This window comes from Furipterus horrens, unplaced genomic scaffold, assembly GCF_987537825.1.
Source record: "Furipterus horrens unplaced genomic scaffold, mFurHor1.1.pri manual_scaffold_3, whole genome shotgun sequence".
In the NCBI taxonomy this organism is placed as follows: Eukaryota; Metazoa; Chordata; class Mammalia; order Chiroptera; family Furipteridae; genus Furipterus; species Furipterus horrens.
This window is the reverse complement of record NW_028327173.1, coordinates 160,055,613-160,073,920: the sequence shown is the minus strand read 5'-3', so window position 1 is coordinate 160,073,920 and position 18,308 is coordinate 160,055,613. Positions and strand designations below refer to the sequence as shown.

The 18,308-nt window shown below is 36.8% G+C and overlaps 1 protein-coding gene across 1 annotated transcript in view; it reads left to right on the top strand.

Annotated features, from left to right (window-relative positions):
* Positions 1-18,308, top strand: part of RFX7 (regulatory factor X7) — a 111,205-nt gene that overhangs the window by 41,389 nt on the left and 51,508 nt on the right. Inside the window, exon 3 of the mRNA XM_090270647.1 lies at positions 12,934-12,967. Coding sequence (XP_090126773.1) covers positions 12,934-12,967 — 34 coding nt within the window. The remainder of the gene's footprint in view (positions 1-12,933; positions 12,968-18,308) is intronic.

The following is an 18,308-nucleotide window of genomic DNA, read 5'->3' as shown; positions in this document are numbered from 1 at the left end:
TAAAATCTGTCCTGCTACTGCCAGTTACAACTATGTCTTAATACTTTGTTAAGTATCACCTTCATTTTATGTCTTCTCTTTGATCATGTAGGGGGAGCATTAATCCAGATCAGGGATTTGCAGAGATCACAGGATACTGTTTGGTGTATGTTCTTTGTTTTACCAATGATGCCCCCACAAACCATAGAAAAGCCTCCCTCCTTTGGGGAAATAATTCTTTTTTACTTGTATTGTCTTAATTGACAGTCTTACAGGTTTTTTGATCCCTTTTGTTTCTGGACAGTGTCTGTTTTAGATATTTCTTTGTACACTAATTATTCTTGTTGCTTGGTCACTTATTTAACTTTGTGCCGTGAAGTTCACTAACTTTGTAAACATACAGTAACCCTAGAATCAAATGAACCACTCCCATTTGATTTTATAGAGTTTCTTTTGGTCTGTAGGAGCATGGGACTAAAATAAGATGTTTTTGATAGGATTTTAATTAAATCAAATTTTTATTTCATCATTATTACTTGAGTATAGGAATAGTGTGGGTATTATAGCTCTACAGACAGACTTTTTATATTACACCAAATCAAAAAGGTGTTCCTGATAATTTAGTCTTTAGAGTTTGTGTCAGGATGTTAGGAATTCGACCCTCGAAGCTAGCCCAGAAATATACTTTTTTCTTAAAGCCCTTACCAGTACTCCTTCACTGATTCTCCCTATGATTATGGGAGTAGTCTTCCCTGTGCTTCTATATCATTATTTTCCAACTTGGGATACTAGTTCCTTAAGATGATCCCTGAAAATAAACTATTAAATTAGTTGGGAAATGCTGCATACTATAGCCCTCTTTCTAATTTTCTCTAAATGGACACTGCATGAAAGCATATTAAGGTCTATAAATAGTTCCATAGTATAGGGACATAGAATATTTTAAATTTTATTTAACTCAGCAATTCCTAACTTTACTTGAATATTGGCTACTTTTCCCATAGGATAACTATTTATATTGGGAGAAACAGGCCTCTCAAAATGATCTCTAATCCCTAATGTGTACTTACTAACTTTGCAGCTCTCTGTTCCAGATGGCCTTTTGTTCCAGATGTTCCAGATGGCTGGCTTCTAACATTTTCATTCTCCTTCATACTTGACAAATGTCTTTTGCCTGTGTTATCATATAACATATAAATGCTTTATTATCTTTACCTGTGATTCTCAGCTTTAAGCAAAAGACACTAGGATATATCAGCTTAGTGACTTTTTGTAGGTGAGGTAGAGGGAGATAGAAGGATACTGATCACTTGACTATCCTAGTAAAATCTAGGAAACACTTATTCTGCATGTATCATGATTGAAGGCAGCCTACTCAAGAGATTGACAGTTTTATGTACTTTCTAAGGAGTATGTCCTATAATTAAAAGATAATTGATAACCTGTTTTGTCTCTGCATGCTTACCTCTGAATCAGTCCTCAAATTTTCTTAGATTCTTTTTAGTATTGCCTATATATACTGTGCCATAGACCTATGTTGTCAGTACACTGGCCACTCGCTATGTGTGGCTGTGGCTAAATCATAGAGATGTGTGGTTAAGTATAAAATACGTACTGGATTTCAAAGACTTAGTGTGAAAAAAGGATCTAAAATATTTCAGGCCTGGGCTGGGCTGGGCAGGGTAGCTCAGGTGATTAGAGTGTTGTCTGATATGACAAGGATGCGTGTTTGATCCCTGGTCAGGGTACATAACAAGGATCAACCAATGAATGCATGATTGGGTGGAATAAGAAATCAATGTTTTTTCTCCTTCTCTCTTCTTCTCCTTCTCTCAAATCAATACATTTTTAAAAATTAAAATATTTTAATGTTTTTACATTGATTATATGTTAAAGTGGTGATATTTTTGATTTTTTAATAAAATATTTCATTACAGTTAATTTCATTGCTTTTTACAGCTTAATATGACTACTAGATAATGTAAGGTTACTTCTGTGGCTTATATTTCTGTTGGACAGTGAAATTATAGACACTTTTCCCATGAACTGACAGGTCTCAGAGACTAAACCTCATTATTTAGGTTTTTGTAAAGCTTTCTGCCCCAGGGAAGATCTGTTTTTATTTATGTTTGAAAACTTTTGGCCTAAGATCAAATGATCCTTTATTCCATAAGTGTCTATGAAGTAACCCAAGAAGAGATTACCATCAGACCTTCCTATGTGGAGAAAGATAAAAAAATCTAGATCTTTCAAATTATATCATTAATAAGTTATTTTACCTATTTCCATTGATAACTATTCTACCTTTAAAATATATCAGTCTTGGTATCTTCCTCTCTAAAGTATCATTTGAACATTGAGAGTTTTTTAATCTCCTTAGATAGCTTTCTACTTTATAGACTGAAACAATGTTTTTAAATTAGGCTCTCTGCTTTTGGTTCCTTTAGTGCGTGCAGAGAGAGAATTTTAATATTAAATATGAAATTGACTTTCATGTTTGTTGACTTATGACAAAAGTCCTGTGATTCTTGGGATTAAAGAGAAGACAATAGGACATCAAACTTGGTGGCTTCATTTTTTTTTTTTTGGAACAGATACTGGGATACTGAACCTTTCCTATATTGTCTGAATAAAATCTAGAAAAAAGTAGCAAGTCATGTCTCGAGTGATGGCAGTATACACAAGGGTCATTTCAACTTCCATTTTAAGAATTATTTTTATAGCAGTTTACATGAGACATTAACATAGTTTCTAATCAAGCGTCATTGCCTGAGTCTGCTATCTTAGAAATTATTTTTACTTCGATCCTCTACAGCCATTCCCATTTTGGTTTTCTTCTTTGAGACTCTCAGTTAAACATCTAATAACACTGTAGACTGGTTTAATGCTTTTCCTTTTTTTTTTTTTAATGTATTTTATTGATTATATTGTTAACAATAGTTCCAATTTTCTCCCCTTTACTCCCCTCCACCCGGTATCTCCCTCCCCCAGCAATCCCCCCCCAAGTCTATATCCATGGTTCATACTTACAAGCTTTCCCGCTTCACCCTTTCATATATTCTTCTTCTTCTCTCTTTGTTTTTTTTTTAGTAAATATGTGATCAATTAATTATTTTAAAAATAAAAAATAACAATCCCTCCCTCTCAGATATTAAGACCCTTTATAATCTTATAAAGGACAATGGGCGAAGGTCTCAAGCTCCTCTAGCTGCTTCAAGCTGGACATGGTCATTGTCCTACTACCCTTGGGTCCAGAAATCCCTAATAAGAGTGGGGGTGTGGAGGGGAGGGTGGCCTTCCCACATGGGGAAGGATCGTGCAGACTCCAGGTCAGTTGGCTGTCCCCGGACAACGGCATGCTTCATTTAACAGGCTGGCATCCTTGTTGTGTTCTGGGGACAACAGATTTGACAAAAAGGGTTAAAAGACATCATTCAATCCATAACCATTAGATGATAAAAGGCAGGGATTAATTTTTCAATGTTCCACATTAGGGAAAAAGAAAAAATGAGCTTCTTTGGAGGACAACATATATTATTGCAAGTCTATTGGTGACACATAAGGTACATCTCCCCCCGCCAAAAGAAATCACTTACATTTATTCCCGTGGATTTTTGTTTGTTTGTTTTTTCAGTTTAAAAATCGGCCTTATATCTGACCCAGCTTTCTCATAATGTACATAAGATAATAAGCTGCATGAGTACACGACTGTTTCTGAAGTCAGATAGTTAGGGGAAAAAGAATAATTTTCTCTACTGGGCTTTCCACATGATTCTATCTTGCTCCATGTTTTAGTTTGTTTTTAAAAGTTTTATGTTATTACATAAATTCAAACAAGAACAAAAAGTATAAGAAGCTTTTTTAAAGTTTGAAAAGAAAGTAAAACCTCAAAATCTCACCTCCCAAAGAAAAGAGTCATCCTTATAGATGGGTCTCTATGTGCATGCACTTACCTCCTGTTTCATTTCATGTTCGTGGGTATTGTTACCTGCTCTGTGCTCCAGGTAAAACTGCCTGTATTAGAAACCTGAGGCTGGCTCTACAGGTTAGCACTAGAGGGCATTGAGGCCCAGCAAAGAGTATATGACTTGGGAACTAGCCAAAAGTTTTATATAGCTCCCTGGCAATACCTGATGTTTTTTGGAGAAGAAAGTTACCAAGTAATGAGACCAGGGCACAATTTCTTTTCTTAATTAAAAACCCAGTGTGAAGTAGAGGCATTAGTATCAGGTATAATAGTGGCATTGTTACATAATGGGGCCAAATAAAAATCAATGTATGACCTTGCACAAATCATTTAACCTTTTTGATCCTCAGTTTCCTTACTGTAGATGAAAGGGTAAGACTAGATTTGGTTTCACTTAACATTTACTTAGAATCTATTACTTGCTTGTTATTGCCATATGGCCTTTATATAATTCATCTTGTTTAATTTTTCACAAAAGTTTTGGAGCAGATGTCATATACCTGAAGAAGAAAACAACTTATCTAAGTAAGGCATATAGCTAGTAGTGGTAGAATTGGAATTCTTTTTTAAAAAAACTATGTGGGGTCTTTGGTTTGTTTGTTTATTTGATTTTCGCTATATATACCATGGTGTTTCTTACTAGATAAATTTATTTGATGCGTTCTTTTTAATTTTCAAAGTTTATATGAGCCAGTGCCTTCCTACTATTTGATTGTACATTTGAATCTTATTGACTCTTTGAATTTTTATTATCAATGTAAAAATCTGTTTGCGTTGAAAAACAATTGGGCAAGGAGACTGAGACTAAAGGGAACAGCAAAGTTTGCTTAGAGCCTTTGCCTCCCCAAAGTACAGATTTAATCATGAGGCTCAGCATGTGGAGCAGCCAGCAATTGCATCATGAAAGATGCCTGTTTGTGGAAGAAGCAAAAAAGAAAAATAACTAAAAAGTTTTTTATAAAAATGAGTCATTATAGTCTAAACTTTCTAATAATACTAACATACTCTTTTAGTACCATTCAGTGGCTTTTTAGTAAACATTGCTTAACAGTAACTCAGCAGTTATTGGTTATAGAGGATGAGTCTGTAATCCTTAGTTTTCTATATAGCCTTACAGAGTTTAAGTTATTCATATTTTTAATCAACATCAGAAGGTTTTTAGGTCTCAAACTAGTCTCTTAGCTGTAGGACCTACATGGTTGATGTACTTTTCTTTTGAAAAGGATCTACTAAGAACTGCCCCCTTTCTAAATGTTTTATTTTGAAAAATTTCAATTGAACACAAAAGGGGAGAGATCAGTGAATCCTCATGTCCTTATGATTCAGCTTCAGCAACTAGTCTCTTAGCTAATCTTATTTATATGTAACCCCAGGTATAACCTCCCAGTAATTATTTTGAAGGAAATCCCAGAGATCATATTATTTCATGTGTAAATAAATAGTTATATGATTAACCTATCAACAGCTACAGGAATTCCTTAATATTAGCAAGCATGCAGTCAGTGCTCAAATTTCCACATCTCATTTTGTGTTGTTTTGTTTCCTTTACAGTTTGTTTGAATCAGTATCCATACATTGCTGTTGGTTAATCTTTCAATCTGTAGGTCTTTTACATTTTTTCTTGGAGTATTTATTTTTGAAGAAACTGGATTGTTTATCCTTTGGAGCTTCCTACAATCTGGGTTTTATTGCTTTCATTCTAATGGTGCTATTATATTTTTTTCCCCTCTATTTCCTGTGTACTGGTAGTTAGATGAAGATATGGTTCAATATGTAGACATGTTTCACTATTTTGGCAAGAATATTTCAAAGGTTGTTGTTGTGTATTACATTGATGTTAAGCCTCCTTTTACTCTTACAGAACATACTTCCTCGACTATAATGATTTCATAATGTTGTTCTAGGCAGCTATTTTCCTGTTGAGGGCCACTGAGGCCAAAGTCATTCTAGGTCCCACTATTCGTTTCCTTTGTTTTCTATTGTGTGCCCTCTCCCATCCCTCACCATTTGACTGTCAGGTTAGATACTGTTGGAAGAGATTATCCACCCACCTGTTGTATGTTCCTGGATTATTTAGTTAAGGATGTATAAGTCAGATGACTATTCTGTATAGTAGTACAGTATTTCCTCACTTATCGCGGGTATTACGTTCTAGACCCCACCTGCGATAGGTGAAAATCCGCTGCATAGGAACCTTACATTTATTTTAGTATTTTTACATATATTTAAGGCTTTGTAAACCCTTCCCACACACTTGTAAACCATTCCCAGTCCCTTATTAACCTTTTCCACACTTTTATAAACACTACTTACATTCTTAAACATATTCTACACTCTTAAGCCTATGTAACTTTAACAACATACGTATACAGTACCATAAAATCCTGCGATATAGTGAAAAATCCGTGATAAATAATTAAATACAATATTTTTTAAAATTCTGCGATACAGTGAGTCAGCGATAAGTGAACCATGATATAGAGAGGGAATACTGCAGTAAGTCTTACATAGCTCTTTGATCATTCTAGGTTTCCTATGGCGCACACAGCACCTTTCTTGCAGGGAAAATTAAGCTAGAGTTGCCATATCAAATTTTTTATATATCTTGGTCCTTTATACCTAGGCTTTCATGAACATTCTACAAAACTTGCCATAATAATTAAGTGATACTTAACCAAATTGTGTCATGGGTTTCTGGACCTTTGAACCAATTCAGCATCAGCAAGGCCATATTTTCATCCTGGAAGAGAGAAAGCAGACTCAGTACCCAGTTGTACAGGAGCAATAGCTTTGCCTTCAGCATTCCGGAGTTCTGGAAAGCCTTTAGTTTACCTCCTGAATCTGATTAAAACCTTTTGTCTTACATGGTTCTGATATAAATACTCAGTTTGCTTCAAGGACCATGATCTGAATACTTTTTCCCACACTTCTATTTCTACCTTGCTTCCCTTCCTCTCCCTTCTCTTCCCTCTATCCTTCTTTTTATTGATCACAAATTTTATTGCCTAATGTGTACCAGAAGAAATACTAGACATAGGAAACAGGTTATCAAGACATAGACCTTGGAAAGAATGAACCTCTTGCACCTTTAGTTATCTGTATAAGAAAGGGAAAAAAAACTTCACACATAGAATCCAAACAAATTTAACTCCAGATGTGAAAAGCTAACATTTAGAAGGAAATAAATCTTTGTGATATCATGAAAAGGAAGAATTTTTAAAAACAAGACACTAAACACTTCTTACAAAGAAAAATATTAATAAATTAAACTATTAAAATAAAAGCTTTCTGTAAAACAGTGAACACCATGGAAAGAAAAACAAGTTACAGACGGGGAGAACATATTTGTAATTCAAATAATTGGCAAATAATTAGTACCCAAAGTGTAAAGAGAACCCCATAAGTAAATAAAGTAATAGTAATAATAATTTTAAAAAGGCAAAAAACAAATAAAAAATAAGTATAGATATGATTAGGCAATTCACAGAAGTCCAGTGGTCAATAAACATGTAAAGATGTTCACTAACAGAAGAATGCATATTAAAACAAAATATTTCACCCACATCAGGATGGCAAAAGTCTGTCATTATCAGATTTTGTAGAGAATAGAAAAAATCATTCTCATACACAGCTGATGAAGTATACTTTGAAAAGCAATTTAACAATAGTAGAAAGTTGAAAATCAACATACTAGGATTCCCCTGCAAGGTTTGTGTATGTATGTTTGTGTATGTCTGTCTGAGAAAAAGTCTTGCAATGGTGTATAGCAAGGTCTATGTGCCAGATGTTGCAATATTGTGTATAGAGCTGGAAACACCTTAAGAGTCCTTCAGTGAAAGAATGTATAAATAAAAAGTGGTATGTTCAAATAATGGAATAATATGTGTATTATTTGCCAAGGCTGTCCTAACAAAGTACCACACTAGGTTGCTTAAAACAACAGAAATGTATTTTCTCACAGTCCTGGAGTCCAAGATCAAGTTGTTGGCAAGGTTAATTCCTTCTCAGGAGTATGAGGGAAGAATCTCTTCCAGGTTGCTCTCCTTGGCTTGTAGAAGGCCTTCTACCTATGTCCCTTCACATCATCTTCCCTGTATGTGTGTCTCTGTGTCCACATTTCCCTTTATATAAGCACACCAATCATATTGGATTAGAGCCCACTCAAATGACTGATTTATTCATTTCAACTTTGATTGCATCTGTAAAGATCCTTTCCCCAAATAAGGCCACATTCTGAAGTACTGAGGATTAGGACTTTTAACATGTGAATTTGAGGGTAGGAGATATGCCTTTAAACACATAACTCTATGTAACAGTAAACTTCTTCTAAAACCTGTTAAGGAAAAGAAAAAAGTAGAATGCATATGTACCTTGACTCCATGTCTATAAAGAAAACAAAACTGCTTTATATTGTTTATGGGTAAACTCAGTGCTTGTAGTAAAAATATAAACACTCTGGGAATGGTGAAGGGCAGCTTCTGGATAGTGGTCACCACTGAGAAAAAAAGAGTGAAACGAGATTGGAAAAGGCTCCATAGGGGCTTCAGTTCTTTCCATAAAGTTTTCCTTAAGGGAAAAAAAGTTCATCCAAATATTTGGGCATAGTTTAGACAAAAATTTTGTGGCACCTTCCTTTCTGGGATTTCATCTTTTCGCTTCACAGGGGCTCTGGCAGCCCCAGACTTTGTCCTCTGGCTCCTCTGCTGGTAAGACAGCAGATTTCTGCTTCAGTTCTGAGTAATCATTGCTTCAAGGGCAGATAAGTGCCCTCAGGCAACAGTTTTATGAATACAAATCTTATGCAGTATAGTTCCTTTCTTTTAAGAGTGAATTCCCTGTAGTTGCTACCTGCTTTTGGTTACTCTTTCACCTTAATGCTTGTATTTATATTTTTTCCACAGCATATAATTGTTATGCGTGGGAAAGTTACTCCATTATAACTTAACCCTGTCCTTTTCCAAAGCAGAACATTACAACGCTGAAGCATTTTATTTTGAGTCAATCAAAGCATCCAATATTCAAGGAATATTTTAGGAAATTATTAAACATCAACTAAATGGAATATTACAATGCATCATATTAAAATTTTGAAACAAAATTTGGAAACAGAACAAAGATATCAGCTATAACTGCTACTCTTCACCATTAGACTAGGGATTTTAGCCAAAATAATTAGATAAGGAAAAGGAGTAGGGGAAGAGGTATAAAGAATGGAAAAGAAGGAAAATATTTTCATTAATTTATAAGTGAAATTATTACCTATAAGAGACTCTACATACTGTTAGAACTATGAGAGTTTAGGAAGACTGCTGGATGTAAAGTCAGCATAGAAAACTAGTAGTTTTTCTGCACATCAGCATAAACCAATTTGAATTATAATAAGAAAAAAGGTAATATTCACAATATTTATAAGCTACCTAGGACTCTTTCTAACAAAAAGTAGAGAAAATTACAAGGCATTTTTAAAGACAGACAAAGATAAATCCAAATTATTAATCAACTCCCCCAGTTCAACCTATAATATCTGTACAGTTAAATGTAAATCTTAGCAGGACATTTGTGGAATTGAAACAACTGAAAAACTCAAGTGGAAAATTATAGGTCCAAGAATTTTCAAGACGGTTCTGAAAATGGTCAAGGAGGGTCATACAAGCAAATAACTCGACATAATTTTTAAAGCACTAATAAATTCCAAGTGTTGTATTGGCTCAGGGATAGACAAATATGTTAATAATAAAACAAAAAAATCCAGAAACACATTTAAATATATGGAAACTTGGCTTAATAAAATGGGAAACAGTTGGCTTGTAAGATAGAAAAAATGTATATATTACAGCATACCACAAGAAAAGCTTCTAATTAAAATAAATATTAAAATAAAAAACGCTAACTTAAAAAATGTTTGTAATGAAATAGAATGTATAACATCTTAGCTAGGTAGGATTTCTTAAGACAAAAACACAAGTCACTTCCGACCAAGATGAAAGCATAGGTAGATACGCTTTGCTTCCTACGACCATAAGGATTACATCTACCTCAAAATAAAAAAGCAATCAGAACTACCAGAAAACCGAACTGTGTGGAAATCCAACAAAGAAAGATATAAAGAAGCAATACCCATCTGGACAGGTAAGAGGGGTGGAGAGGATGCAGTGTGGCAGCTGTGGTGGCGGTGACACTGGTGGCAGCAAGGCAGTGACTGTGACCATGGGAAGGAGCAGTCACACATCATAAAAGCTGGGAGGAACACCTGGGGAGCGATCCCAGCCCAGGCCAGACTGCACATCTCACAGTACCAGCACCGGGAAAAATAAAGCCTCATTGCTTCTGGTTGTGAAAACCAGTGGGGGCTGGGGCAGCAGAGGAAAATGCCCGTCTCTCATGAGAGTCTGTTTAGAGCCTGTCCCCCCCCCCCCATTCCTAGAATGTCCACAAACCCACTCACTCTGGGAACGACAGCCAGGGTAACAGCTAGAGAGGCGCCAGTTCTATACGGAAAGTGCGAGAAGTGCCTGGAAAAGGGGCAAGTGCTTAGCAAGCAGCATTGTTCCCTCTCAGACCCCTTTTCCACATACAGCACCACAAAGTAGTGAAATGAGTCGCCCTGTACTGACGAATCCCTAAGGCTCCACCCCTTACAACGTAACAGGAGTGATAGCTCTACCTAAGACACAGAGGCAAACAAATACAGGAACCTGTCAAAATAAGGAGACAAAGAAGTATGGCCCAAAAGAGGGAATAGATCAAGGTTCCAGTGGGAGAACTAAGCAATGAGGAGATATCCAACCTAACAGATATAGAGTTCAAAACACTGGTGATAAAGATGCTCACAGACTTGACAGATAAGCTTAAATACAGCAAACGCATAATGGAAGAAATGAAGGCTATGCTAAATGAAAAGAAGGAAAATCCACACAAAACCAATGGTGAAGGGAAGGAAACTAGGGTTCAAATTAATGATTTGGAACATAGGGAAGAAATAGACAGTCAACCAGTACAGAATGAGGAAACAAGAATTGAAAAAAATGAGGAAAGGCTTAGGAACTTCTGGGACAACTTTAAACAGGCCAACATTTGAATCATGGGGGTGCCAGAATGAGAAGAGGAAGAGCAAGAAAGTGAAAGCTTTTGTGAGCAAATAATAAAGGGAAACTCCCCAAATTTGGTGAAGGGAATAGACATACAAGTCCAAGAAGCACAGGGAGTCCCAAACAAGCTAGACCCAAAGAGGACCACACCAAGACACATCATTAAAATGCCAAAGGTTCGCGATAAAGAGAGAATCTTAAAAACAGCAAGAGAACAGCAGAGAGTTACCTACAAGGGGTGCCTATAAGACTATGAGCTGATTTTTCAAAAGAAACTTTGCAGGCAAGAAGAGACTGGAGGGAAATAGTCAAGGTGATGAAAAGCAAGGACCTACAACCAATATAAAAAAACCTCCGCTGCCTTGCGGCATACCTCTTCTGGGGAAAGGCTAAGGGCGTAAACCCGACAGAAAATCCGGAGCCGGAGTCCCTAAGGTGGTTTGACGTTGTAGTCAACACCGGCAACTCCTGCGGCGCACCTGAAGCCAAGCTGTATTGACTCCGTCTTTCCCTTGGACCCTTCAGCTGCGAAGAGAGGGGGGGTCTGCTGCATGGGCAACAACAGACCCTCCATATCACCCTGCCCAGGCTCTGTAGCTTCAGCTTCACTGGAGAGGACACTCTGGCGTCATCGCAAGATGTCGATTCAACACGGGAGGAGACAGATACCGTGTCACTCCCGAGTCGGACTGCACAGCCATTCTCGGCGGTGCAGATAGACTCTTAAGAAGCTACACTATCGTCTCTCGAGACGGACGGCTGCCGACGATACTTAGATATATATATATATTCTGTGGGGTTGTGGGAAGGAGATTTCAGTTCCTCTTACCTAGAAGTATCATTTACTATCTTGTTCATTTTAGTCATTCTGAACTTTGTAATTGTACTTAATTCAGTCATACTTTGTATTTTTAAAAAAGGCAATTTGAAATCATGAGACCGGTGTAAAATTTTGAGCTTATTGATTGTAAACTGAAATGGGATTTAAATGCTGATTTTTTATTTACTCTATAGCTATATACAAAGGCAAATAAGCACTTTTTGACATTTGTTTGGCTCTAAAAATTAACATCTTTTAAAAATTAATAGAAACTATTTCTGGACTTGCATGATTTCATTGCATTTTTACTTTAATGTGTTATAACAAAATCCAAATGACAATTCAGTTGTTTTATACTGGCTTTAATTGTATTAATGAAGCCAGTGTGAAATAGTTCACTTATATTTAATAGTTCTATTATATTTAGTAGCTCACTTAAAATAATATATACTGGTCTTGTGTTATTTATTTCTAAATATATTCTTTCCCTCTAATTTATTATCATATTAGTTAATTTTTGTTATTGCTTTTACATCTAGGTAATCCTTTGCTAGCATGTGTGTGTGTGTATATACACATGAGAGAGAGTGTGGGAGAATCTACTTTATAACAAGTCTTTAGAATTACAGATAATATTGTGCCATTATGCCTTTAAACTACTAAACAAATTATTGTCCAGAATATCAGGCATATGGTAAAAATCATAATTCATTATAAACTCTGTGTCCTATATCTAAGTGTAATAATACACCTACCCTTTTACATATCGTAAAAAACTTGTTTATTCAGAACATCTGTTAAAATGATACTGTACAATAGCAGGTTGACTGTAGCAGTGAATTCGAAAACCATTCTGATTATGCTTTGGGGTTCCACATAGTACAGGGACTGGGAAAGAGATTTTTTTTTTTTTGAATTTGTTGAAAATGCAGTTTTAGGCTACAATGCCTGATCTTAATCATGAGTTTTTAAATTATTTTTTTCACAGTAGGGAAGACTAATTATCATATCTGTTTGAGATATTTCAGGTGTTTAATAAATTTATCATTCTTATTAACCTAACTTTCTTTCTCTTTCAGCAAAACTGTACAATCTAAAGTGGACTGCATTTTGGTAAGTAAAATAACTAATCTTCAATTTCTTTTGTCTAAGGCTTTTACCATTATAAAATATATTGTTCTTGAGTCACTATTTATTTTAACTCTAACCCAATTTTAGTGAATAAAACTTGACATTTAATTATAACCCTAAGGATGAACTGGCTATAAGCGATCTACTTTTCTCTATTTAATCAATAATGAAATCAAAACCTGAGGTAATCGCATGTTTTTGAAACTTACACTAGAGATCACTTAAACATTTAACAAAGTAGATGTTTATTTTTCTGCCCCAATAACTAAATCATTTGTTTAAAGATAAGATTTAAGATGTATGGTGGATTAGTTTTGTTATAATAGCATATTTTGTCATATTTGGGTTACTAGACTTCGAAAATTAATACTACAATAATAGTTTAAATTTAGGTTGTACTTACAAAACTCTAAGAATTTGTTTAAATGAAAGCTTTTTAAAATGCTTCCTGGGTTAGTTTTTGTTGCTATAATATACTTTTTATGTTGGGATTACTGGACTTCAGAAATTAAAGCCATCATAATAATAGTTTAAATTTAGATGGTATTTGTTTTCCCTTAGGTCTTCTTGTATACACGTGAGGGAAGAAGTATGCAGTTACTAGGGCTACTGAAATAGTACTGACTTTCATGAAATTTATGCAGATGGAATACTCCTTAGGTCCTAGAATATTTAATGACTGCACTGTTAGATTCTCCCAAGTGTCACTGTAATTAGTCCTCTTTCTCTACCTGAGACAGCAGAACTTTCTTACTCAGGTTTGGGCTTTCCTTATAAGCTCACTTTTTTTTTTTCTTTCTTCACAATGACCCCCCTGAAATGAGTAATCTTGTTAACACCCTTTTGCAAATGAAGAAACTGAAGCTTTTGCATTTACTTAAAAAAATCACCTTTAATTTTTTCCCCATCTATAATAAAAATACTTTCCACAACCCTTCTCTAGCTACCACCCTGTCTTCTTCTTTCTTGTGAAAGAAGAAAGTCAAAGTTTAGTTAAAAGGTGCTTAATGAATTCAGACCCATGCTTTGCCTTCTATTCAATCTTCAACCCCAATAACAAGTCTTCTAATCACTCCTTTGAAACTTGTGTTTATCAAGGATACCATGACCTTTTATTGCTAAATATAATAGATGCCCTAACTTGACAAGCCTTTTTCAGTTGGTTGTATTGATCATCCCCAACTCCCCTGGTTTAAGTATATGCTTATTCTTTTAATTTCTTAGATGCTACACAGTTCTGATTTCCTGTTACGTCTTATACTCTTCCAACTTTCTTTTAAGGACCTCTGTTTCTCTAAGTCCTCTGCATTCTCTCTGTATTTGCTCATGGTGATCTCATCTACTTTGATGGTTTCAATTAATCTCAATATACTGATGACTCCTAATCATACATCTCCAACTTAAGCCCCAGACCCATATATCCATCTATTTATAAATTGACTAATTTACCAGGATGTGCCATGCATAAGTACTTGAAAAAAGCCAGTCTGATTGTATCACACCCCAAATTTTAAGCCTATCTTTGTTAGGTTCCTGTTGCCGCTGCAACAAATCACCATAAACGTCATGGCTTAAAACAAAACAGATTCACTATCTTTTGGTTCTGTAGGCCAGCAGTCTGACACAGGTCTCACTAGGATGAAATGAAGGTGTCAGCAGGGCTCTGGACCTTTTGGAGAATGTAGGGGAAAATGTTTACTTGCCTTTTCTAGCTTTTAATAGCTGCATCTTCAAAGCCAGCAGTGGCTGCTAGAGTCTTAACACTGCATTACTTGGACATTTTTTTTAGTCAAATCTCCCCTCAGCCTCCATTTTACCAGGATATTTGTGATTGCATTGGGCCTACTGGATAATTCAGGATAATCTCCCCATCTCAAAATCCTTAATTTACTAACACCTGCTGCCCTGGCTGGTTTAGCTCAGTGGATTGAGCGTCGGCCTGCGAGCTAAGTGTCGCTGGTTCGATCTTCCAGTCAGGGTATATCAGAGAAGGAAAACTCTGACTCCAAAAAACCTCCGCTGCCTTGCGGCATACCTCTTCTGGGGAAAGGCTAAGGGAGTAAACCCCGACAGAAAATCCGGAGCCGGAGTCCCTAAGGCGGTTTGACGTTGTAGTCAACACCGGCAACTCCTGCGGCGCACCTGAAGCCAAGCTGTATTGACTCCGTCTTTCCCTTGGACCCTTCAGCTGCGAAGAGAGGGGGGGTCTGCTGCATGGGCAACAGCAGACCCTCCATATCACCCTGCCCAGGCTCTGTAGCTTCAGCTCCACTGGAGAGGACACTCCAGCGTCATCGCAAGATGTCGATTCAACACGGGAGGAGACAGATGCCGTGTCACTCCCGAGTCGGACTGCACAGCCATTCTCGGCGGTGCAGATAGACACTTAAGAAGCTACACCATCGTCTCTCGAGACGGACGGCTGCCGACGACTAACACCTGCCAAGTCCCTTTGTCATGTAAGGTAACAGATTCACAGGTTCTGGGGATTAAGAGGATTAGGACATGAACATCTTGGAGGGCCTTTATTCTTTACCATACTATATTAGTAAGTCTACTTACTCATCTAACCTGAAAACCTGGTAGCCATGCCCTGGCTAGTGTGAGTCAGTTCATTGATACCATCCTGCAAAGCGCAAAATCGCCTGTTCAATTCCTGGTCAGGGCACATGCCTGGGTTGCAGATTCAGTTCCCAGTCGTTGTGCCTCCAAGAGGCAACTGATCAATATTTCTCTCGCTCTCTTTCTTCCTCCCTTCCCCTCTCTCTAAAAATAAACAATTTTTTTTAAAAAAACACAGTTGGTAGTCGTTTTTTACTTCTTTCTGTTTCCTCACCCTACCTCACATTTAGTCATTCACCAGGTCCTATCAATTGTGCCTCCGTAATTGCTCCATTTTTGTCCATCCCCACTGCTACTGCATTAATCCAGATCACCATGCTTGTTGGAATTACCCCAGCTGATTTTCTGCTTCTGGTTTCTCCACTTTTATTTCATTCTCCACAGTACAATCACAATCATCTGTATAAAATATGAATCTGTTTTCATAATTTTACACCCTTGCTTAAAACCTTTCACCGGCTTCCCATTTTTCTGTCTTAAGGTACTGAAGACCCTTCATCCTCAGGCCTTACTTTTGTTTAACCTCATCTTTCTCCACTCCTTCCATTGGCTTTTAGCAAACTGTAGAGAACCGTTGCAGAGTTAGAGCAGAGAGTATATACTCTCTTCGTCTAGAAGAGCACTGTCATTTATAATGTTCTGTGATGATAGAAATATTTTCTCTATGCACTATTCAGTATGGTAGCCACTAATCACATATAGCAGTTGAGCACTTTAAATGTGGCTAGCAGGAGGAACTGAACTTTTAATTTTAATTAATTTCAAGTTAAATAGCCATATGTGAGTAGTGGAGACCATTTTGGATAGTGCTGGTCTAGAACAGTGGTTTTCGACTGGAGGCAGTTTTGCCTCTCAAGGAGCATTTGACAATATATGGAGACATTTTTAGTTTTTACACTCAGGGTGTCTACCAGCATCAAGTGAGCAGAAGATAAGGATGCTGTTTAAATATCCTACAAAACACGACTTCATCCCAGAACAGACTTATCAGCCCAAAATTCTCAGTAGTGTTGAAGCTGATAAACTCTTGTCTCGTAGTTTAGGCCAACCCTCACCCCAACTCCCCACCCCCTTTTTCTTTTTGGCTATACCTAGTTATATTTGAGATTTATCTCTGGAAAACTGTGATTTCTCAGGTCTGAATTTGATGCATCTTCTTTCCCTCTGTGAGAATTATAATTAGCATTTTAACTTATTCTTGGCTGCTTGTGTATAGGAACATAATAATTGGATTACACGAGGCACATGAGAATGACCAATAAATATTTGTTAAATGTATGAATGAGTATAAACTAATGAATCAATTATTAAACATATTGCAATATCAAATATTTTAAAAGGTTGCCATCTTCAGTTTAGGCCTTTTAGAGACCATACATTTGTTAAAATACTAGAATTTATTTTTTGGAATTACTTCACGGTTTGCCAGTAAGAACGAGACTCGTCACGTTCCTTTAGAGGGAAAGAATGCCTGTATTTTCTTTTTCTGACATCCTTTCCTTTTCTTCTCTTTTACTCAGCTTAGGTATGCCACTTCCTTCCATACTCTTCTATTAAGCGATAACCATCCTGAATCACCCCACTCTCAGCCCCAGAGTACAGATGGAGAACCAAAAGTTTATTGTATAGATTCAAGGAGGATGTAAGCAAGTGCTGTGGGCCAAAAGCTCAGGGAGACTGCAGTGCAGCAGCGTGGCCCAGAGCTAAGGCTATGGAATGAAATAAACTTGAGATTGAAGCTTCGCCCCTACCATTATTACCATTGTTGTCTGACTTGGGACACTTTTAATCTAATTTATTTCTGTGAAAAAGAACAGGAAAAAACAGTGCCTAACCCACCGAGTAGTGAACACTGAATGAAATAACTAGTGTAAATACAGTGCCTGGCAGGCACATAGTAAGTATACATGGCAGCTTCAGTTGAAGGTGTTGTATGTGTAAATTGATAATTTGGATCCGTTGACTTAATTGCCATAAATTTATCACATTTTATGTTCATCACAGAACTTATCATTTGAAAATGAGTGTTCCGTCATCTGGAACCATTGAGGGGAGAGTATTAAATCCCACAGACATAGGAAGTGGAAGATGGAGAAGGTTGGCAAATCACCTGCTAGAGCCGTCCAGGAAGCCAGAGGGTGCATATTGTAGAACTTATGCCAATATCAACACTGCCAGCTGTGCCCTTCTCAGGTTTCTTGGATAACTGCTAACTCCCTTTGGACTTGGCTCAAAATTTTTTTCAGAAAGCTTCATTTATCTACTAGGAATGCCTTCAGCTGCAGATAAAAGAAAACTCCAGCAACTGGTGGTTTAAAGAAATAAGAGTTTGTGTCATCCAGTAAGTCCAAAGTTGGGCATTCAGGAGGTGGCACAGTAACTGAGAGATGCCACCCGAGTCCTGTGCTCTTCCCTTTTGACTGTGCCATCTTTTGTCATGTTATATCATTGGTGGCTGCTGCACTGACATGCCCTCTGTGTAAGTGCTGAGGCAGGAAGACAGAAGGAAAGGCAAAAGTGCTCTCTTCTAGGGGAGTCTGTCTATACTTTTAGAACACCTGCGTTCATTTTGAAAACCCACTTCAGGAACTTCAGAGTAATAACCTGTAGTGCACAATTTTCAACTGGTATGCTGAAAGAATTTTTAAAACATGTAATACCTGACTATTTAGTCAGAGACACTGGTGTCGCAGAATTTTAG